This window comes from Echeneis naucrates, chromosome 5 (assembly GCF_900963305.1).
Source record: "Echeneis naucrates chromosome 5, fEcheNa1.1, whole genome shotgun sequence".
Lineage (NCBI taxonomy): Eukaryota > Metazoa > Chordata > Actinopteri > Carangiformes > Echeneidae > Echeneis > Echeneis naucrates.
The window spans coordinates 11447704-11472176 of NC_042515.1; the positions used below are offsets into that span (position 1 = coordinate 11447704).

Consider the following 24473-nt stretch of genomic DNA (forward strand, 5'->3'; position numbering starts at 1 on the left):
TTTACAGTCACATCAGTCAAACTGTAATGGGTGCATTGAACGGAGGTAGAGGCAGAATATTTCTTTCAATCTATATACTATTAATTAAGCACATTAAACAGAGCGCGAGTGAATTGTGGTATAATATTTCAAATCAGGTCTGATCAATGACGTCCCCACTATGTGTTGGAATCTTATTTGCAATACAGATGCCCTTTCAAAGATACGAAAAGCTCTTACAAAGCTCATGTAGTCCACTCAAAGTTTCTCTGCTCTGTTCTTCTTGCCCCTTAGCTGTAGTGTGGCGAATCCTATCAGCGTTAGAGGATGCCTCTTGGAGAGGATGGAAATGGATGGAAGAAGAAGACATCAGACATCAAAGAACATTATGACTTCAAAGAAGTGCTGGGAACGTAAGTTTTTTGCTGTAAATTTAGCACTGCTATCAGTACAAGCCCGGTCAACGGGGGCTACCAGTGGCCCCGGACCCTCAGGGGCCCGTGATCTCACTGGGTGTCAGTTGGTGCATTACATAACTGGGACATTGTGTCTGTCAGTGCCTGTCAGTGTCGTACCATTTATGTTCATCAGACTGATTCCGTTATGCGAAGACGCGATCTTCTTTTCAGTAGTGAAGCTTGAGGAATAATCAAAAACATAAATAGATAAACACTAACAACATAACAATGTTTTTGTGTTGTCATAACAAACAAACAAAAATATGGGTTAGTCTGAGGGCCATGTTTTTGTGAAATTTGTTGTTCTTACATGGATTAGACTTTTAACACAAAGACTGACAAATTGACAAACAGTAAACCTAAGAACAGTTAGAGTACACATGTGCTCACACTGATTGGTTTCTGAAGCTGCCATGGGTTCATCCCTGAACCCACAAAATGCCATTTACATGGTGCTGAAGAAGCCAAGGAGTCAAAACAGACTCATCACTCAATCATTCCCCATCTGTCCATGCTACCGGGGCAGCAGACTTTAAATCTGAGCTCTGGAGTCTGTCGCAAGAAACTTGACAGACACTCCTGATGTGCCCTTCACTTGTGTCCATACTAACTTTTTATTCTTAACCGCTCTTTGAAGCTGACTCAGCTATTTCCCACTCGTCAAAAGTGCAGTTCTTTTCATCTGTTTGCTCTTGCCAACTTACCTTTTCTCTAAGAGGTACAAAAGTTCAATTCCAGCTATGTTATAATGTAAAGTAATTACAAGTAAACAAATAAAAGGGTTTTTTATTTCTTTTTATTTTTTTGCCCTGGCTTGGATCCTATTGCTGTTTTTGATCAAGAACTTAAAAAACGACAACATTGTGTCTGTACATGCAGGTATTTGTGGCCAATTGCATTGTGTTTTTATTAAACCAAACTTATGGTCATTATACTCCTTAAAGTCTAAAGTGAACTGGTAAAATTGACAGAGTGACAGATGACAGATTTTGTTTGTGGGGAGCAGCTACACCTTCGATTGATCACATGGGGATAGACTGGGACCATGGAAGAAACTGTTCCAGAGAACGGTTTGGATTAAAGAGGACACAGACCTGCTTGTGTGACCGCTGTCTGAAATCTGCCTGAGAAATTCCAGTTCAATCCATAAAACCTGGTGGCAACTTATTGTTGTGTGCTTAGTTGCTAAGCAATCTGGAATCCAAAGTAAATATTTCCATTAAAATTTGGACTCTTCTATTGAAAAGCGAAACAAATCTACATTCAGCTAGGGGAGGGTTTCCCTGCAGACACTAATGATGAGGGCTGGGATTCACACAGACCTGTGACTGCAGGCTCTAGGGGGGTAGGCTTGAGCCCAGATGGTCGATGGGCAACCCCCCCCCCCTTACCCCACTCTCCATAACCAAGTACAAGTGACCTAGCGCTTGTCCACCTGTGATGACATGAGTGTGCCATATGGAGTGTGGTTGTTTTCTTACTTCTTGGAATCACACCTGCTTCCCCAGAGAGGCAGCACAGAATCAGATATTAATGACTGTGCAACTCTGGTCCACATCCAGGAAAAGCCAAATATCAGTGGGTAGATGAGGCTGTCTGGTTTTGTTGAGTCCTGTAGGAGGACGGCAAAGAAGACTCCATCAGTCTGTCTCAGAGCTGCACATGCTGTGTGCACTGCTCTTTGCCCAGCAAACTGTATATTTGAGAATTCATGACTGCTGCTGAAGACTGATAACTTCTGTTATGATTCCACTGAGACTTTACAAAAAGTTAAAAAAGAGACTGTAATTTAGAAGGATGATATTGAGGATTATGTAACGAGGATTGAAAGAGTCAATTGCTACGATAGTATGTTCTCGTTAAATAAAAAAAAAAGAAGAGAAAAAGCTGCCGTAATATTCTTTCTCTTCTGTCACTATAGCTGGACCTGGCATAGGGCAGAATTAATGTGTTGACGGAAAGCTCCTTATGCTCGGAGAGAAGATTACAGGGAAGCTTTATCCAGGAATGTGAAGTTAATTGATTTATGTTGAAATATTATATTGAGAGCCGACTAATCCTCACAGCTGTATGGAGTCCACTTCAGGACATGCTGTCCTAAAGGTGCGGTGAGCAAATGAAAACTATCCCCTCGCCCTTCAGCTATCATGACTGTCATTCTTTGATGACACATGTTCTGACTTTACTTTGTCATTCCGGTTAACACTGGCTCATTAACAATGCTATTCGCTAAGGGAGGTAATAAACAGTACAACACACAGCTTTGATTAAACTCTTTTTAGTGTTTTCACTACCTTACTACAGACATGTTTCAGGACCACAGATCATTAAAGGCCTAAAGTGAATCAATACGTTTCTATCATAATAATAATGAATATTGTTGATTAGAACTGCTAGAGCAAAGTTTTGACATCTTCGTAAAAATGCTTCCCAATGTGCTTTCTTGCTGGAAGTTACGAGATCCGATTATTGTAATTGCAAAGTAAATCACACCGCTTGATGGAGTTACCAAAGGTAATGCATACCATCTATAAGCACCTCTATGCTGTTGTGGTGTGTGACTGACAATCAAAGGATTGACTCAGCATTTTGGAAGTCTTGTCATCACCACAAATAGCACAGCCCACAACCTGTCAGAAAAGGTTTTACACTTCTGTTTTTATTCCAATAAAGAAGATATATTAACTCGCGTGGTAGGACTTTCCACATGGAGACCTCATTGCTCCTAAGGAGGCATAACTCTTATTACGTCATCTGGGGTGTTTCGAGGCAAAGTTACCAACTTTTCAGACTCCTTTGAGCAACGTTCTTACAAATGAACACCTAGTGACAAATCTGGCAGCTCTTTGAACAAATCTGTGCTGTTTCTCATTGGAGAGAGTCACCAGGTGTTTCTGGGAGCATGGGATTGTGCTTCAGTAAGATTTACACACTTTAACAGCAGTTTTTAGTTGCGGCCATTGACAATAGTAGGCGACATATACTATATTTTAACACGGTCTTCTTGCTTTAGGTACAATAAAAGTGGATCAACTCACCCATCACTGCTGGGTGCTATCAGTTTAATTACTTGTCTTAGCACCGTCATCAATATCGATAATATTTCAATTTCATTAAACGCATCTTGGAAGAGATCATAACGTTTTCTGTTGTTTGGTGTTTTCCTGTACTCAGAGGGTTAGTTAGGAGTCGTGGCATTGATGCGCAGACATTAGTTCAGTTTACAAGTCCAGTGGACAGAGATATGCTGGTGAGTTGGCAGCTTGTCTGACAGAAATGAGGAGAGAGGGGTCCGTTAACGAAACAACTTCAGATTGAAACACAGCAGGACATCCACAGCTGAGTACTTCGTTAGCGTATTGCTGATGCTCAAGTCTCCTATCAGAATTCTCTATCACAAAACTGTCGAGTTTTAGTTTTGTGACAGGGCCAAAGTAACGTGAACACACAAAATAATGAGCCTACAACAACAAAAACTGCAGAGAACTGCAGAATCTGGTGTGTGTTCTCAGCAGGATTGGCAGTACCAGCAGCCATTAGCTGCTGAACTGTTGCTGTTTCATTTAAAAGTAAACTAAAGGATACCTAAATACTTGTTCTTTAATGTCATTAGTTTATAAAAAGACCCAAAACGTATGTAGGACAATTTCAACAACTACTTAGATCCAAGTGGACTGTGTATAGGGACATAAACAGTGTGTCTGTGCAGGACTAAACACTTGGAGAGCAGGTAGTTTTTTGTGTGTAACGTGGTAATATTTAAAGGTTTGGCCTACATGTGACTTTAGCAGAGTAGATGAAACTCATGCATTTATACAAAGGATGTCCCAGACCTGAGCAACATGGAGTACATACACACATAAACAAGACCACTCCTTTTTCCAACTCAGACTCACACACACACACACGCAGGCACAACTTCCAACCAGAGCATACACACAAAATGGATTAAAAAGAGAAAGCTTTTTGTGGGACTTGGAGGCATGTTAGGCTTGTAGGGTGCACTCGCCATCACGAGATCGATACACTGATGGATGGTCCAGGCTGTCTGCAGCAGGTCCAACTGGCCTGACTCCCTCTGATTGATTGCACATCTCTCTAATGCAAAAAATGTAATAAAATTATGATTTGCAGCAAACATTCATCATTGTGAGTTGCTGTGGGCTTGAATTACATCACACTCTTGATTGTGTGTTGCAGCAGCTGATCATAACGCCAAACTTTGTAGTGTTATAATGTCAGAAACACTATGCCTTACAATCATAGCCTCATAAAGAAAAAGTTCTGAACAACTTCAGACAAAACGTGTTAATGATCATTTAACTAAGACCACAATGGTTCCTTCACAGTTACTGAAGTGGTTTTGTTGCGTACGCTTTTAAACACAGACAGGAGGGCATAGAGGAGTTGCACTTTATACGTTCACCATGAACCAAACATCTGCGAACCACACACTTACTTCTTACCTGGAGCGTTTAACTGACAGCTGGAACTGTTGTGTAACTCAATGATATAACTAACAGAGTTATTACTAGCTTGATAATACTGTACATGCCGATCAGTGAGTCACAGGTAACATGTTGAAAAAGTCTCCTTTTAGAGCAAAGTATTTGAGCGCTGGGTCAGATCCTGCTCAGCCTCTCCTTTTGTTTGCTGAAGCACGTGATAGGTGCCTGAAGGTATTTTCCCCAAACTTCACGTGCTAAATATACTAATTTTTCTGATAGTATGAATAAGTACCCCAGTTAACTGATTAGTATTTTCATTTGTCTTATCATACTTTATACTTATGAGCCAATGCACCTAGATCTATCTATTTATCTACCTACCTATCTATCTATTCTCTGAAGATGCTTCTTGTTCATGTCCATCGAAACAGCCAAGCTGACAGATGCGTCAGATATGAGTCTTGAGACCAGTGACTCATGCAAAATTTATTTATTTAAATTTATTCGCAGCAGGTTAACATGCGTGCCAAGATTCTCCTGGCATAAAATAGATTATATGATGTGTCAAAAAAATCTCAGTGGCTTGTTGTCAATATCTTGTGGGATAGAAGAGACTGTGCCTTCTAATGTGAGACCATGGCTTGGTGTTAACACCAACCAATTTTCCTCATGTTTGATGCAGACATTGTACACATCAGTGCTTCATGAAACCTCATTAGTTCAGAGTAGCAGCTACAGTAGCGTCCTCTCTTCCATGATTCTGTGTTCCTCTCCCAAACCCGCTGAGAACACCCCCCCCCGCTACGTCTCCAAGGAGAAATGAGCAACTGGATGGTTAATTACAGTGTGTCTCACGGCAACAGTAGAAAAGTGTGTGTGAATGCATGTGTGTGTGTCTCTTAGTTCTTTCATATGCTCTCAGTCATTCTGTCACAAGTATAGTATGAATTGATGCAGACATATCGATCTAAATACCTTAAGTTCAGCTACTTTCATTTGTAAATTTTATGAAGTTATATTATGCACTGGTCTAAGATCAGTGACAGTATTAAGGTCATCCGTCCTGACCTTGCCTACATTCTCTCCCTGCAGGCTCAGTTCTTTTGCACAATAATTAAGTATGCAGCCACAGATGCGGCCAAATCCACGACTCATGTTTCTTTTAATGGGGACAAATCCTGTTTAGACATCTTTTAGTTCCATATCAGAATTATCTGTTCATTTGAAACTCATCTCTATATCCTCACTGAAATAAATCGTTCACCATGATGTCCACACAAAAGGCAGAGAATAAACATGCTAGATCTGCGTTGGTCCAGATCATCACAGTTTAGGATGGGGTGGATGTACACAGTCCTTATAAAAAGTTGTGGATATCAAATAACAGTTGTAGAGCAGCCCTCCTCCCATGAATATCTTAACAAAATGTCATCAACAGTCATCCAGCAGCTGTTGAGATATTTAGGTCGGGACTAATATGGTGGGCTGACTCACATTACTATTTCTCCAGGCCAGCCGCAGGGGTAGCATGAAAGCAAAATCTAGCTGCATTCTGATAATTTCATTGCTCTCATTGCCCCATTTTTCAGCCTTGAATGAATCTAATATAATTTTTCTTAATCAAAATTTGAAAGGCTAACAAGGATCACTTCCTCTCTATCTGAGACATATCTGTCGGTGATTTAATCTTCCAACAACAGAAATGATGTTTTCAGTGAGATTTTGTTTCCGCAATTTTGATGATATATTCACACATCAGTCATCACCTTCAGACCTTTCAGTCCATGTTTCAGCCCACTGGCGATCCTTTTTCAAACAGCCAATAAGACTAAAGAGATTATCACTGACCGATAATAGAAGTTGGGCTCTCCTGGCGCTCTGGCTGTAGGAGCTACTGTTATAAACACATTAAAATGCTTTTATGGGTATAAGGGAATTGGAGCTTTATGTGATTCTGCTTTTGTGATCATTTTAAGAACTGTGTAAAAAAAGAAAAAGAAAGAACGAATGCGTGAGAGTAATCTTTCTCAAGATGGCCACGCTACAAAGCCATTTCAACCTTTTAGCAAAGATTCACACAGAGCGTTTATTATACACGGTGACGTGAAATTAATTTTTCTAACCATCAGGTTCCACGATAAAAATAATTCTTCAGCTTAAGTGATACTAACCACTAAGCGAGAGATGTTTGCCTTCTACTCTTAGGGTTGCTACTGGCACAGTAAGTCCGCATACTTAAGTGTTAAGTTAAGATGGTCCACAGTGAGAGAAATGGAAAGGAAGGTAAAATATTTGCTACTCGGAGCGTCCGCTGTGCATTGCATGACAGTGCTTTTTCATACGCATGTAAAGGATCCCTGTGGTTGCTGACAATGTTGGTGTGCTCAGGCCTCCTCCTGAGCTTCCTCCCACGTTCCTGTGGGGAGACTGTGTAAATACACACTATTCTCGCTCTCATCATCACCAGACCATGATCCATAATGCAGTCTAGTCTCCCTCAGAAACAGCCACACTACATTTACTGCTTCTATTATTGAATGGATTTAAAATAGTTTCTTTTTTCTTTTTTCAAAGCAACTGCTATTGCTATAAATGTCTCTATGTGATTGTTGCTTCACCTCCCGTGCCTTTTTCCTCTTTTCGAAAAACCTCTCAGTAATGTCCTTGTTTTGAATTATTCATCTCACAACCACACACACAGATGTTTGATTGCAACATATAGGAGAAATGCAAGTTAGGGTTAGTTTAGAATCAGCTTCATGAGGTAACAAAAATATTTAAAAGCGTTCGTGCATCGCTCTCAAGCTGTCATGGCCTGCAGCTGAGGAAGAATGAGTCCTGCTTTCTTTAAGCTTTCACCTCACACTCCCACACATTTCTCATTCTATCACTAACATTTGTGTGTTTGTGTTTCCACTGCTTCTCTTTCAGGGGTGCTTTCTCTGAGGTGGTTCTAGCTGAGGAGAAGAGGACCCAGAGGTTGGTGGCCATCAAGTGCATCCCCAAGAAAGCATTGGAAGGCAAAGAGAACAATATTGAAAATGAGATTGCCGTACTGCACAGGTAATGCCGCCTCGAAAACAGTCCGAGATGCCTCGGCTGTCACTTCACGTCCAGCAGGAATTAGTCAGTGCAGCCTCATACAACAATGCATGTAGAATTGCAGAATATACGTGCAAGGGGTCAATTGTATGAGTGACTAAATACATGGTGCCAGTAGAAACAGTAGGATTGTGCACCAGAAATGTCAGGAGTAAAGAAGATAGAACTATTTTTAGTGTCCCTGTTGCCAGGGTAACAGCACACAGAGGCGGAGATGGTGTGGAGTTCCCCGCAGCAGTGTATTGAAGAAAAAGAAAGAGACATAGAGAGCGGAGAAATGGTGGTGGTGGGGTGACAGAAGGAAAAATATGTGGAAGAATGGAGTTTAACCAAACAACCCAAGTCCATATCAAACAGATTCGACAGACAGCTGGGAGAGCAGGAGACAAAAAAATCATTATAATTATAAAAAAATAATCAGAGAGAAACAGAGATGGATTCTCTCATTCAAAAAAAAAAACAAAAGCAAAAAAAAAAAAAACCCACATTAGACCTTTCAGCTGCTGCTGTGTTAAAGCGATGCTTAGTTCACACGCTCTCAGCTCAGCTCTGAAGAGCAAAGAGTGATGCTTGATGGTCTGTTGACTGGTTTTTTAACAAGTGATCCAAATCTAGTTACTGTATGCAAGAATGGCCCTTTTTTCTTTTTCTTTTTTTTTTTTTTTACTGCCATTTTGTCAAGCTGTTGGTATAATCTCCAAAGCCACTCGTTTCCAGTGCAGCTGTAGGTGCCAGTCACTGTCATTCTGTTCACGTTTTCCATCTGTACCTTTGATGTATTTCTTCTCACAGTTTTGTCATTTTGTATTTATGGGGAACATGCCCCCCCCCCCCCCCCCAAAAAAAAAAAAAAAAAAAGAGAGAAAAAGACGGAAAAGGCTCTCTGAATTTGAATTATGCAACAAGAATGCCATCTGGTGACTGTTTGACAGTAAACACCAAAGAAAGGTGACACAAGAATAGCACAGTTTTGACTGGTTTGACTGATTTCTGTGCACATTTTCCTCAGAATCAAGCACGCCAACATTGTTTCACTTGAGGACATCTTCGAGAGTACATCTCATCTATATCTTGTCATGCAGCTGTGAGTTCTCCTCCTCCCTCTTTATCTTAGACAAGGGCCATTTATATAAATTAGAGATGAAACATTAGATTTTTACAATCATTGTGATAAAAAGTAAATTCATTTCAATAAGTCAAGCAAAGCCACCGCAGTGTTTGCTGTTTTTCTTGTTTGTGTGTTGAATAAGCTTTATACTGCTTTCATTTTAATTACAGCAAATTCAATGAGTAACTTCAACCTCTAGAATTGTGAAAGGGAGATTTTTATCAGTGTTTTGTCCGAATGTGAAATTTGTTATTGATGATTTATTTATAAAAACTGTTCTAAAGAGCTATATATTGATTTTCACCTGCCAGGGTCTCTGGAGGAGAGCTGTTCGATCGGATCGTGGAGAAAGGTTTCTACACAGAGAGAGATGCCAGCCAGCTCATCCACCAGATTCTAGACGCAGTCAAATACCTTCACGACATGGGGATCGTCCACAGAGACTTGAAGGTATTGGACTTCAGGAGAGACAGAAATATCGCAGGTCAATCTGTCTTACGGTTTGGCCATCCATCCCCCATTCCCATTCCCTCGTCTTTGATCCTCTCCTCTTGTGCTTGCAGCCGGAGAATTTGCTGTATTACAGCATGGAGGAGGACTCCAAGATCATGATCAGTGACTTTGGATTGTCAAAGATCGAAGGGGCAGGCAGTGTCATGTCCACAGCCTGTGGCACTCCTGGATATGTAGGTAAGACTTTCACTTCTCTTCTCTCTCTATTGTGTGAGCGTAGTTCTTTCCGTATCAGCTGATATCCTCTCTATTCATTGCATTGTGAGGGGTTCTTTCAACCGAGAACCACAACTGAGTCAATTGTAAGTGTTTCCAAAGTACTCTCTACCTGTTTTTACATGACGGATCACATGGCATTACCGAAAGCTGAAGATTACTTCAGTTCCCCCTCAGTGCTGTGCTGCTGCTCATATTTATTTTTTACTCTTGGAATGTGCTCTCTCTGTGTTTCATAGCTCCCGAGGTGCTCGCTCAGAAGCCGTACAGCAAGGCAGTGGATTGCTGGTCCATAGGAGTTATTTCTTATATTCTGTAAGTCTGCACTCATTCATTCCTGGGAACTGTGAAAATGGATACTTTTATATTTTTAATTTGGCTCCAATATCTCCCCCTCAGGTTATGTGGATATCCTCCGTTTTATGACGAAAACGATGCCAAGTTATTTGAGCAGATTCTGAAAGCAGAGTATGAATTTGACTCTCCGTACTGGGATGACATTTCAGATTCAGGTACAATCAGTTACGACAAATATCTTCTGAAGATCCAACACTAAAAGCGAAGAAGTTACATTTACAGTGCATTTTTTTGTGTCCACAGCCAAAGACTTCATCTGTCACCTGATGGAGAAAGACCCTTTGAAGAGATACACGTGTGAGCAGGCCCTCCAGCATCCATGGTAAGAAAGTCACCAATCTCTCAGTTAAAACAAGGTTAGTTTTCTAGTGCCAACGAAGGATTTACAAGTTTTGCATTTTCTATAATTGCGGATAGATTTTTGCCACTTGGACATCACATTGAGCATGATTTTGATGAAATAAGTGACAATATAACTGCAGCTATCAAATTAATATTTATTAAATTCTGTCAGACGAAAAAGGACAGTTTTTTCAAATCTTCACTTTTCAGAGGTTTGAACCAATATTTAGCATTTTTGCTTGAAAAATGATCGACAGGTTTTTCAAAATGGTTGATGAATAATTATCAGTGTAGACAAAAATATTGCTGAATTCTAACACGCTTTTCAGGATTTGTGGAGACACAGCTCTGGACAAGAATATCCATGAATCCGTCAGCGCTCAAATTAAGAAGAACTTTGCCAAAAGTAAATGGAAGGTGAGTTCCTTGGCTAGGTCACAGCCACCTGCTGAAAGAGCAGAGTTAAGATCGAAGAAGTCTTTGCTGTTCCTCTCTAAGTGGCTGTTGGATGTGAAGCATTCTTTGTTCTGTTTTTTGTTTTAACTTCGACGTCTTTGTTTATGTAGCAAGCATTTAATGCCACCGCGGTGGTGCGCCACATGAGGAAGTTGCAGCTGGGCACTAGCCTCGAGGGACCTAGTCAGATAACTCCCACCAGTCCCTGCCATGGACATCTGCTCCCAGAGGAAGAGGAGGAGGAGGAGGAGGACGATGATTTGGGAAATGGGGAGGAAGAGAGCTGTAAGTTCACAGTGAATGAAAAAGCGTTCGCTTTGAATCGATTTCTGACGCATGGCTGAACTCAAAGGCAGGGGACATCCCACAACAACTTGAGGTTAACCATTTAATAATTAAATGGAAGCAGTTGACATACATGAATGGATGGATGATAGACTTAAGCTATATTCCCCATATATTGCAGTTCCAATAACTACCAGTTTTTGACAGGTAAATAGCATTTACATTTATTCCTAATTATAATAGATAGTCAGGTGTTTTTTGGAAAACACTGATACTCATAATTGAAACATTTGGACCTGCTCATTTTGTGCTTCCCACTTGTGTGGTCGAAATTCAAGAAGACTCACAGCACCATGTCTGTCGAAGCCTCTTTTTAAATAAACTGATATTTTACACTACAGCTTTACCCATGACTCAGATCCTTACCATAACTTAACCAAGAACAGTTATGCTTTATTATCTTTCATGACATACATATTTATTTGAAGAGAGTTAAACAGATATTACAAAAAATTCCTAAAAGACTCTGGGTGATTTGAACTTGGTTAAATTAAACAATGTCTTTGGTGTTTTTTTTTTTTAGATATACAGCCATTATCACTTTTCCAGTGTAGCTGTTCCTCAAACTCTGGCACCACTAAATAAAACCGACAACCTTGTAAAATGTGAAGTAAAATGACATCCTCTATTTACTTGCCCAACCATTGCAGTATTTTTCTTATATGCTCTCAGATGAAAAAATGATAGGAAAAACTATTTGGTTTGGTGACCTGTTATACTGGAAATAAACAGTTAGAAACATTATCTAATGCAGGGGGCTGTTTTACTTTTGGTTTCAAAGACAAGCATTTGAGAACATTTATTAGGAAAACTCAAGAGGAGCCCCAGTATATACTGCTTTATCTGTTAAGTCCACTCTCCCACAGCTTGGAATTTCCCTTTATATTAATATCCCCTCTGTTTTGGTTTAATATTCAGTGTCTCACTATGAGGACGGCCGGCGTGGGAGCAATGAGGGCAGCACAGATCAGGACAGCCTGAGGAGCTGCACCTACTGCTGCAGGCCGGCCAGTCGCGTCTGAGCACAACCCTCCATCGTCATTGGTGACATTGTGTCCCCGAAGCACTCAGAGCCCACCCGCCCAGTCTGGCCAGGAATGCAGAGTAGTTATCAGGCAGTAACATCCACCAGAGTACATCCACAGCAAGCAGGTCACTGTTATGTTGTGGGGGAAACTCACCGTCCAAGTCTTTGTCCAAAACCACATCCTGACTCAGAGATACACATGTTGTAACGTTGACGCTGAACAGTTTGCACAGCAGCTCCGAACGGACAGACAGTTTATGATTTAAAAAAAGTGGGGGTGCGGTTGTCTGCATGATTATCCTGAAATAACCCCCCCCTCCCCCTCCCAGAGTCAGCCCTAACATGTGGTTGTCCTTTGTGCAGCTGTAGCTGACAGTGATAACTTGGCGGCATGTACATCACCACAAGGACTTCTGGATGTTGCCCTCAGGAAGGATCGGAGCCTCTGGGGTCTTAATGAAAGACAAGACAGTGGCCTAAAGGCAGTCTCCTCCATTATTTTTGTTCTCACATTGTCCGTCACATCTACCTCTAATCACAATTATCCCAATTACTCTGTGTCCACATCCATCTGGCCCACACACTCTATCTATTGCTGGCAGCTTACTCCAAATATCTCGCCAGACAGGGCACATGGAAGAGGGGAAAACTTCTTCTTAAAGGGAAGCGATGCTGAAAGCTGCGCCTGCATGTCTTTAAATGCTTTACATATCAATGTGGCTCAGTTCGGTCACCAACCAAGTAGCTGTTTAGTTGAATAGAGTTAATCTCAAGGCATCGATTGATTCCACCTGCCCATTTGTTCTGTCGATCGCTCTTTTTTTTTTTCTTCATTGGGTTTCATTACTAAGTGTTTCCATATTTACTCCTTTTTTTAAAATCCCTTTTGGAAAAGAGATACTTGAAAGTGGAGAGTACTTCTGGGGGTTATGGACTCTATATTCTGGCTCAGACTGGGTTTGTGAAGAGTGGTTCTGACCTGGAGTGTCTGCATGCTTCTGTTGGGGAAAACAAAGAAATGTATGAATATCAAAAGGAGACTTATTTTTGTTTTGTTTTTGTTGTATGGCTGTTCTGTTATCAGAGGCACAAACTGAGATCCCTGTTCGTTTGTCAAACACAAGAATCTGACCTTCCTCCCAGCGCGAGAGGAGGTATTTTGAAGGCAGAGTTAAGCTATGAATCCACAATGCATGGGGGGGGAAAAAGGTTAATACTTGCGTCACACTCATCCTCCCTGTTCCGTTCCTGACAATCCGCCGGCTCTCAGGCTCTCGGCCAAGCTCAGGCCTGTCTCACACTGAGTCAGAGGGATCTCAGTCTGGGCACTCCGCCTGCTCTGTGCTGTGCACCTCTAGTGGAAGAAGTTTTGGTCTACTGTTTGCATGACCTGGTTAAATATGTTTACATGAATGATGATCAATTAGTATAAACACACATGATTATTATTACTCTGTTGTATTGAAAAAAAAAAAAGATGTAATACTGTAATTTTGAGCTATATAATGTGAAGTGAGTAACACCAGAAGTAATGCTGTTGACAAAAGTACAACACGGCACAGTGGACTTTTCATTTGCATTGACTCTGATAGTCAAGTGTCTACCTGAGTGACATTTCTCCTGTACTATGTTTATTTAAATCTAGGGTAATTATTTATATCTGTTTTGGTTTTTTTTTTTCATGTAGAGTCTTTCCAACTATTTATTCCTAACTGATACCAAGACACAAAAAGAGAGAGAAAAAAAAAACATATCCCAATTTTAAAATGTTCCAAGCACCCTACAAAAGATGACAGAAATAATTATCATGCTGGAAACAGCACCTGTCCGCCAGTGTGCAAACTCTCCATTTGTCATCCTGGGTTAAAGCACTGCAGTAACTAAAGTTAGACAGAGAAGTGGGAAAGTTTTTGGGGCGACTCAGATGAAGGATTCTGTAAGAGGTTTAGCACAGAAAAGACAGATGAGACAACTAGTCGAGAAAGGTACTTTAATTCTGATATTAATCATACCATAGCATTATTCATTTAAGGTACGTCATGACATATGACTGTATTAGTTATTATTTTGCTGTAGAGAACCAGTTTGTAGCATTTTGTTCAGTTTGATTACTTTTGTTGCCAACGTTAAACCGAGTCCATAGATCTGTCATTGATGCATACAGATCCTTAGTACAGTAGCAGAGGGCGACCACTCTGGATTTACAGGACTGTAATTATGGAAAATATGCAAACTGTGTCTGAAGGGCTTCATGTTAACTGTTAGCTAGCCAATGTTGATGAATTTGATAATCTAGCTCTATTTTGTTTGGTAATGATCTTCTGTTGAACCTTTCTTGGGATTTCTTTCAATTTGGCTGTACATTTATTTTTTAATTATTTATTTGGGTTGTTTTTGTTTTTGTTTTTTTAAAGAAAGCTTATTTTACCCATTAATAACACATCTAAATGCATAAAAACACCTGTATATTATATATATAAATATAAGTATATATTGTATATCCTTTTTTGTAAAAGCTGTTTTGAGCTACAAATGTATGGATGCAATGCATCATGGGTTATTGAACAAGATGTAAGAAAATACAAGGATTTGTACCCGCAGAGATATGATTGCAGGAAATGAAATAAAACCTACTTGTCTATGCATTGTGTGTTCTGTCATTGCTCAATAAGTTAGATGTACTTTACCCAGAAAACCCCAACACATGAAATGGGGTGAATACAAATGTCTTCAGAAAAGCAAACAAAAAAACTTTTTTAAAAAAGTATAATTATTTACTTTCTTCTTCCGTCTTTACCACTTCTGTTATTTAACTAATTCTTCTACTATCGTGCTGAGGAAACAATATGCAAAAACCATCATGTTAGCTGTATAGCCGACACAATTATCACATGTAATTGAAAAAATATTATCTACGATAATCACAGTACAATAACCAGGTGTATATTATTGTTAACACTTCATAAACATCATCTGAATGGTTCTAAAACGTGGAGTCTTTTCCTGTAATCAATAAAATTAATAAAAACACATTTCCATGTTAGTAATTGAGCCTTATGATTTATTTTGTTTTTAACAGGAATATACATATTTCATGGAGTGAGTATCAGATTATCCTCATATAAAGGTGATGTTGCATTAAAGCGGAGAAGGCGGTGATATTTATTCTACAGGTTTTTACAGTGAAGACTGCTGCTCCACCAAAGCTAAGTTCAGTGCTGTATCCTCCTTCCCATTGGTCCAACAGAGAACATGCTGTCACCATTCATAAGAGTCACGCCTCTTTTTCTCCAGCATCCTGCACTGCCGTCCTCCTCAGTCTTTCTTTCACTCGCAGGAACTCTGGCTCCTCTCGCTGCTCCTCTCTCTCCAGCTGTGGAGATATGAAAAAATCAACGAGCACATTCACAGATACTTTACAGCCAGTTGTGTAGCACCGCTACAATAGGGTTAATTACATGTACTGCAGTTAAATCATCTGAGATATTCAGACTTCAGCTGGGCCTTTCCATGACAGGCCACTTTATACTTCTATTCCAACTTACTTTGCAAATGAATATTAAATATAAAAAACATTCACACTCCACCAGATGTAATACAGATATTATGCGTGCACTCAGCCACATAAATCATAGTCCTCCACATCTGTAAATACCCTGCCCTGAAGCTCCATAAGCATAAATGCTGATTATCTTCACAAAAGGTGATGTTACAGGAAGTTGCATTAAAGCAGAGAAGGCGGTGATGAATGTGTGATGTCCAGCAGAGAAATGGATTTGGCACACAGACTGTCTGCGCTGCTCTCTGCTGGCCAACGACAGAACAACGTCATTGTTGTGTTGATTTCGGGCCTTTGTATAAATTCTTTACATCTCATAAGATACAATAATATCATCACCACAATAATGCTCTCAGAGGAGACAGCTATCCCCGGTGGTTTTCGGGACACACTACTTGTAGCCTGTGATGTCTTTTCATCAGCTCTTGACGGAGCGGTGATCTGTTCTTCTTCGCCTCCTCCTGGTCCCTGCTTGCTTTCTTCATTTGGCCCCATTTCCTCTCTTCTAGAGCTCGCTGGAGTTCCGTTTTTCTTTCCTGAGACAATCTCCTGGTAGAAACATGGAATAATTTTACTTTTTATATAAACAAGGCGGCTGAACGATAAGTGCGTGTCTGTCTAACCTATTGTGGGTCATCTTCAGTTCTTTGTGAAGCTCTTGGTGGCTCCTCAAGCCAATTAAAGGGCTGAGAGGTTTTCTTGGTGTGATGAGGTTAACCTTCTCCACCTCATACTGAAGCTGTTGCGGAAAAGCCTGAAGCTTTAGGTATTGATCTTCCTGCTGATTTTGGTGTGCGTGCATCACTGAGGCCAAAAGGAAAAAACGACAACATGCAATTCATACCTGCATCACGACAAAAGGCTTACAGGACATTTAAACAGCAGGATGCACAAGATTACAATACTCCATATAATGTGTTATATCAGATACATCGGACTGAATATGTTAAAGGTGTCCCAGAAATCTATATCATATGAAAAAAAAAAGATTTCTCACCCAACTTTTCTGGGTTTGTCTCACTCCTACCTGGAAACTGCTGCAGGTCTCGCTGTTAATGAAAAATCACAGAGAACATAGTAGAGCTCAAAGTTCTTCATTTGCTTCTTCAAAATACAAGACTATACACATACAACGGCGTAACTTTGAGTTAGACATTGGGGGGGGTTGAGATTTCCAGGTTTGAGGATACTGAGGCCCCTGTCAGATACGCTGCCCCTTAAAACTGTTTTGTTTTTTGTTTTTTTTTTTCAAGTTTGAATGTGTGATTAAGGGTTAGGGTTAGGGTTTCAATACTTTTTTGAGGAATAAAAGAAAACTTGATCAAATTAGTAACATAAACTTCATTTATTTAAGTTTTTTTCATAACATGTTTTCCAACTAAAAAATTGAAATAGATTAATCAATTAATCAATAATCATTGCTGTTGTTGTTATGTTGTTTCACACACTTTCACTACATGTGAAAGACAAATGTACTTTTTTACTCCACAACATTTCTATTGTTGTTCTTGTTAGTGTAACATTAATGTTCATTGTTGTAATTGTAATTGTTTTTGTAACACACACACCTCTGTGTGTGTGCTCCAGGTAAGAATATGGCCACGATGTATAATCCTCATCCGACCTGGATTATTTCTCCATAACGATCGGCTCCTTCTTCATTATACATCGTGGCCGTATTATTACCTGAACACGCATTAGCTTGTATCCAGAGTTTGGATGTCTTCTGTGGACATCACTGACAACAACAAGGTCAAACTCCTCATCACTCACAGCTGAATACAGGTCTGTCTCTCTGCACACACACTCACACATTAACAACGAGTAATGTCCCGGTCCCTGTATGTGTTGTTGTGTTTGAAGCGGTGGAGTACTTCTTCTAAATTTGCGGTCAATACCTTTGTGCAGAAATAAAGCCAACAAGTTAAATAAATTCCTCTGCCCCCCATGTCACTGTCTCTGTGACATGACAGCAGCTGCAGCCCTCTCCTCTCTGTCTCTTCCTTTCTGATGGAGCTACCGAACTGTTTCTGTCAAAGATAATGTTTTGTGTCGGGCTTTAATACAAGCTAGGCTAATGGACGTTAGCATTAGAGCTGGACAGTTAGCTTACGTTACAAGCTAACAGCCCTGTTTCTGACCATTTCTGGTCCCAGCTTCACCGTCACCTTTTTTTTTTTTCCATTTGTTCAGAAAATTTCTAAACCCTTTATTTTCTTATTCTCTTTTCCATTCTGGGGGGCACCTTATCTTACATTATCCCCCATTACTCCTAACCAATGAAGCAATTGGAGCAGGACAGGACCGTGGCCCTCCAGAGACATGTCTGTAGAATCACATCAGACAATAAAGCCAGTTTCCTGTATTTTCTGATATATATATATATACACTGGTAATATTTTGACGAAACTACCTTTAATTGTATTGGGATAATATTTGACAGGAGTGTCTGTACTTGTACTGAAGTAGTGACCTTGTGTACTCTGTCCCTCTGGTTGTTGGGCTTTCTTTTTTTACTCCTGCTCTTTCCATCACACTGTGTCGCCGTCAGGCTCACTGATGTTTACATGAGGGGAGAGACTCACAGGTCTGAGATGGGGGGGTCTCTATTCCTTCTTCCCTGCTAAACTGAGAGAATCTACCACATTGCCATGTTTATAATACTTAACATTCATTATTGATCATTAAAATGTGACATTACGGGGGCTGTTGTGGGTGCTTTGGATTATTTGGTGGGTTGCAACCCAACCCCCCCCCCCCTCCTCCTCATAAATTACACCTATGTACATATACATTTACATGTTCATTTACATATATGGATAAATTAATCTCCCAGTTAGGTCAACAATACAGTTCAAGCAGCACAAAGCTGTATTATGATGCTGACGGACAAATGAAGTGTCAGGTCCTGTTCCACATGTACAGCCAAGTGCAGGCCTTCACCTCATTAACGACAGCATCAGACAAAACACACTTTGATTCCCACTCCAGTTCCTCATTAGCTGGAGTTTGAGCAGAATTAACAATCGCTGAGAACAAGAATCGCTGCTTTAAAATTTGTGGCACAAAAAGGACGCTCGCTCTCAGCTTCATCTGCAGGATAATGTTGTAGTCTTGGCATCAATTCCATCTCAGCTGCATGCAAAAATTTAAAAATAAAAATGGAAACAAGAATAAATATGTCCAAATCCAGAACTTCATATACAGTAGTAGGGGAAGACAGGATAGCAGTTTCTGGGTATGCTGAGAAACATGCGAACTGCGTGAGGCATTTTAAATGACAACTCTGCTGCCAGCTGCTGTGTAGTTGATGAGGGGAGAGTCCTGCTGTTCAGCTAAATCTTGCACTGTGGATATTGTGCAGAGAAGAATTAATAGGACGTGACGGGATAAACAGTCTCCAAGGCCCACTCTTCACTGCTGGCAAGGCTCTTTTTTTTTTTTTTTTTTTTTTTTTTTTTTTTTAAAGATGAATAAAGACATGCATTTGGCGCAAGAATTCACTCTCTCCGGGAAGAAATAATGCAAAGAGATCAACTAGAAGTAACAGAAAAACGCTTCAGTACAGTTGGGTGTATAGAAATAATATTTCCATGATGACAGATGATCCAACAATGTCTGCTTTTTCATGTTTACCGTTCTCTTTACTCTCTCAAGGACACAGCAGGCTAAAAGTGGTGTATATTTTCTTAATAGATACATCTGCAGATTTTCTTGCAATGAGACATGAGAAGTGATGTGTTAGAGGAAAATGAAGCAAAATCTCATCTCTTACCTTCTTTCCATAGGTGACTCCCATGTCCTCAGTGTGAGATCTGCACACTTCCTTGCCCCAGAGAGGACAGTCTCATCAATTCATTTGAGGGTATTGTGTGTGTGTGTGTGTGTGTGTGTGTGTGAATGCATACTCTGGCAGTGAAGAATACCAGATAGAGGAAGCTGTGCTGTGTTTGGACCAATGATTATGCTCTTAGGGAAGCACCAACCAAGTGGAAGACAAACCCTGGAGATCAGGCCAAAAGGGCTGTGGGGATATTCAGAGCGCAGCAGTTGGTAGAAAAACAACATAGCAAATTTACTCAAATCCTACTTTATTTATGCAGAACAATAAGGTACATGTACTCTCAGTATGTCTGATCTTCTTTTACTTTATACTGCTACTTTTTCATATTTCAGATGGGAATATTGTACTTTCTATCTCACAACTCTAGTTATTGGTTAATTTTAAAATTCAGACTTTGCATTCCTACCATTGGCTTGGCTCCGTTTAAAGGAGCTTGATCTAGTTGGCGATCTCTGCCACAGTCAGCAAATCAGGGAGATAATTTACTTTGTAACAGTTGTACTAAGACCCAGAGGTCAAAGGTCACCAAAATAAGCAAAGATTTGCACTGTCAGTGTTTCGAATGGTATTCTTTATTTGAGAGTCAGAACACACAAAGAACTTCTGTAGTTTTATGTGTGAAAAATTTGACAGGGCAGAAAAAGGCTTAATTTATAATAACCATCGTAATAATGAATGAACTTGACATTGTTTTTCCATGGAAGTAGCTAAGTAGCGTTCTTCAGGTCTGTAGTGTCTTCAATCCGTTTGGTTGTGTTTTTTTTGGGAAACAGCCAGCGACCTCCACCACCTCTGGCCATCCTTCAAAAATGTTGGTTTTTTCATCATTAGCAACATGCTGTCAGGTGAACAGGGAGGAAAACGTTCAGTTTTCCATCAATTATCATGTGTTCTAACTTTTGGCATATTGTAAAATAGATGTGTTTTCTTTTTTTCCTGACAAATAGAACAAAAGAACAAAAAGTGCAACGAGCGGGAGCACGAACCTTCTCAAAGAGGCTTTTGTGTTCTGTCCCTGCTTTTCCCGCAAACACCCAGCTGTCTCGTTGTTTTACAGACTTGATCAAAGTGCTTCCCATTCCAACAAATATCTCCCTCATTTCATCTGTCATTCTGCCACAAACGAACAGAGCTGGTCACACTGCGTGATATTAAATAGCTTTAGCAGTTGAATCACTGAGATTTGGACTCACTTTTCTGTCACATCATCAAACGAAGCCACCAAAACAATCCTGCCAGGTTTAATCTCCTTCAGGTACGATAGTATGTCTTCTGGGTCTTTTGTTAGCATAATTAAAAATAACAATAAAAATCAACCTAATTTAACAGCTTCAGAAACTTTGAAATAGGATTGAGTTTTTTTTTTTTTTTGGTGTTGTTTTTAACACAAAAAAACCTACTTCCACTTCTCATATTAAGGTAGCCAGCTTTTTCCACAACTCCACTTTCTCCTGAAATAGAAATTTAATGAAAACTTTACTTGTTAATAAAATCTATCTGCTGCAGAATAACATGAATCGTGATCAGAAACTTGTAAAATTATATTACTACTAATTAGGACTTTATAAGATTGGTTTTTCAGTACATTGAGGCAATGTCAGAGAGTATTTTTCTCACCTTCTATTACCACAATGTTCAGTCCTGGTCCCACATTATTCATAACATGACTCATGATGCTGTTGAGATACCAGCAAGGTTTAATTTCCCTTCAAGACTGTTAATCCAACTTTTCATCCTTGGTTAATTAAGGAATGCGTACATTTTACCAGCAAAACAGATCCTTGGTCCAACAACATTAGCTGCTCCACTCCTGATGTGTAAAGCAACATGGTCAGGTAGGCAAACTTTGGAAACATTGCACTCTGGCCTCTGTGGAACCACAGCTAAACAAAAAAAGAAAAACAAACCCAAACAAACAAAACAAAAATGCAGTTTGGAATTGTGTAGTGTTACAAATATGAGTTGTAACATTATCGAATGTAACTTGAAAGAGGATTAATCACTCATGTGAGTGGGCCAAAAAAAACCTAACGTCTGTCGTACCTCTTTGGAGTTTTTCTTTCATTTTATCTCTGCCGGAAAGTGCTGAAATAAATGAGAGGAGACAATGTCACATAAAAAGGAAGCAACTGAAGCAGCAAATTAAACTGTAGCTCAGGTTTTAAGATCAAATATGAAGAAAGAAAAAACAAAACAACGCTCACCTACAAACTTTTTCTGATCAGATAAGTTGTTGACGATGATCCATGTCATTAGGAGAAAAGCCATTACAGCACCATGGTACAGAACAGCTATCAACCACAAAGATTACATAAATGCAGATTTACAAACACAGAATGGACCATCCGTTTTTTAAATATGTTGGAAAAGCTCACCTTGATATCTCATATCTGCAACATCAGATCTTTCTGATCCTAAAAGAAGGAGCTGTGGCGAGTCAACTCCCCTGTAATTACCACAGTTAGACCTTGTAGGTCTGGTTAAGCAAAATATATTTACCTTTGTTATATAAAAACGATGTGGCTTCAGATATTCACACACCCACTGGGAACTAGAGCACAATGTTCCCCTTGTTTGCAATGTCAAATATGGGAGGGTGTCCACCAGTAGCGGATACTGTTTTGTGGTGAACAAAAGATTTATGAAGAGCATATTATGTTTGGCTGTTGTGTAAACAAGAACAGGAAACCTGGAGAACAAGGAGAGAAAGAGGCCATAAATCTCTTATTTCAAACTATACATGAAAAAAATAAGACAAAACATTCTGTCGTGCGTCTCAACATTGTCAGCGTGTAACAGACACAAACAAACGCTCCATGAAGAAGAAATAATTAAAGTAGTAATAGTAGTAGAATTTAATCAAATTAGGAACTCATTTATCAAGCAAAGCATTCTCGTAATTTCAATTATTGGAAATAGACGACATAAATAGACTGAAATGGGATTCAGTATTTTGGTGAGGACATAAGGTATTTTAATGCAGCTCTGACTTGAAGGTCACGCTGTTTGCAGAGGATTTAGTGGTTACTGATGTTTAACTACAAGCAGAGGTCTACTCTCATGTTTTCTCAGCATCCGCCCTAATGATCCTGGAACAGCATTGAACTGGTCCTGACAGGTAAACACCCAGTTAGGGATTTCTTTAATTATTGTTTTTTTAATTAATTCATGGCTCTGTTTGGCTTTAAAAACCTGATGCAACACCAAAGAGAACCAGCAGAGGGTCTTTGTGCACCGTTTACATGTCAGATAAAATGTGAAGGATTGGGAGAATCAAAGGAAAGGAAATGAGCAGAACAGTAAGTATCCATGTTTTGTTATGTTTTTGTTAAGAATGTTCAGTTTGACTGGAATAACAATATAAATTTCAAATTGCTTCCTTCACTCCATTGCACATCTGCTACTGAGAATTGACCAGAATTGTCATAGTTCTAAAAATGACAGATTTTCTTGCCAGCGCAAGTTTTCATTAGACACAAAGAAATTAAATAAAGTGCAATCTAAACACATCAGTCAGTACACAGGACAAACATAATTTATTCTCATCACACGTTTCATAAATGTATGACAAAATTAAAGGTTATAAATATTAGTCATCAGTATCATGCACCCCACCATCAGTAACAGTAAAGCAAACACTTTCATTGGATATCTGAAAATTTTTTAATAATACTTCAGAGTGACAAGAAGAACAGATTGATGACAAAGTGGTTTCACTGCATAATTTTTTAATCCTACTAACAATAATTAAAAAAAACCATCATGAAATGATATCTGACAATGAGTGATTAATCAGTTTGAGCTGTCGCTGGCATCCTGTGGCACATAATGATGACTCCTTAGCAGGTGGAGTTGCTGTTTTTCGTAATTTTTAGCTGTTGTTGTTGTTGTTTTTGCGGCAAAAGTCACTGCCAAAGCGTATCCAGCAGCGTCACTCAATGCAGAACTCCATTTATCTATCAATGGACTCTGAAGGAAATTTATCTTAAGCAGGTGAACGTGAGCATGACATGGGAAATAGATTTCAAAGGGAGCAGGCCAACTAGTAGATTGCTGTGTGTTGGTGAGACCAATTTTACCTGTGGGTCAGTTCAAGTGCCTTAAATATCTGAAATATCAAATCTCCATGTGATGTTTTCTCATAACATGTATTTGATAGCTGATAGTTGATGTTATTTGGTGATAGCCTGATCGACAATTAAATGTAAAGGTGTACATTACTTTTGAAACAACAAGGGCCAATTCATGACATCTACTACTCTGATAGTGTTTAGGCAGTTTGATTTATTATTTTGAGGCATATTTAAGCATATTCAAGTGCAGGCTAAAATACACTAAGTAGATTGTGTTTCAACACTGAAATGAAATCAATCAGTGCATTGTTGATGCTCAGTGAGACCAGGAGCCATTTTTCTTCATGTAACTTTATAAAGACATTGTGAGTGTTATGTGTTATGTACATAAATAGACATCTACAAGATAATAAGCTTTTTTAGTTTGCCGGTCATGAACCTCAACAAAGCTGGGAGATGCAGGAGAGTTATAGAGGCAGGGAAATACTCAGATCCATTTCCCAGACTGCTCGTCTCTTTTCATGCCATTCTTTGCAACATGTGTTTCTTTAAGGTCAGGTTAAGATCAATAAGCATGAAGCATAAAGAGATAATGCTCAAGATAACATGAATGTAAGCCAGATGATCAATGCAAATTCTGAAGCAT

The 24473-nt window shown here is 39.5% G+C and overlaps 3 protein-coding genes across 4 annotated transcripts; 1 reads left to right on the plus strand and 2 right to left on the minus strand.

Annotated features, from left to right (window-relative positions):
- Nucleotides 1-306: 306 nt before the first annotated feature.
- Nucleotides 307-12674, plus strand: camk1a (calcium/calmodulin-dependent protein kinase Ia). The gene is made up of 11 exons (XM_029501221.1): nt 307-392; nt 7817-7948; nt 8997-9071; nt 9407-9545; nt 9659-9785; nt 10064-10139; nt 10224-10336; nt 10425-10503; nt 10853-10940; nt 11090-11264; nt 12243-12674. Exons 1-11 carry the CDS (start codon nt 307-309, stop codon nt 12344-12346), a joined length of 1194 nt encoding a protein of 397 aa, XP_029357081.1. The 3' UTR covers nt 12347-12674.
- Nucleotides 12675-15625: 2951 nt separating this feature from the next.
- Nucleotides 15626-19709, minus strand: LOC115044081 (actin-associated protein FAM107A). The gene is made up of 5 exons (XM_029502922.1): nt 19686-19709; nt 16908-16959; nt 16534-16714; nt 16303-16459; nt 15626-15724 (listed from the first exon to the last, which is right to left on the minus strand). Exons 1-5 carry the CDS (start codon nt 19707-19709, stop codon nt 15626-15628), a joined length of 513 nt encoding a protein of 170 aa, XP_029358782.1.
- Nucleotides 19710-20310: 601 nt separating this feature from the next.
- On the minus strand, nt 20311-23199 carry LOC115043599 (protein FAM3C). Of its 2 annotated transcripts, none has more exons than XM_029502203.1 (9): nt 22130-23199; nt 21959-22045; nt 21798-21839; nt 21514-21637; nt 21372-21430; nt 21155-21205; nt 20948-21032; nt 20741-20867; nt 20311-20555 (listed from the first exon to the last, which is right to left on the minus strand). In XM_029502203.1, exons 1-9 carry the CDS (start codon nt 22404-22406, stop codon nt 20493-20495), a joined length of 915 nt encoding a protein of 304 aa, XP_029358063.1. In that variant the 5' UTR covers nt 22407-23199; the 3' UTR covers nt 20311-20492. The 2 variants fall into 2 exon arrangements, with proteins under 2 accessions (XP_029358063.1, XP_029358062.1); XM_029502202.1 differs by having other exon boundaries at nt 20311-20592; nt 22130-23186.
- Between the last annotated feature and the right edge of the window lie 1274 nt (nt 23200-24473).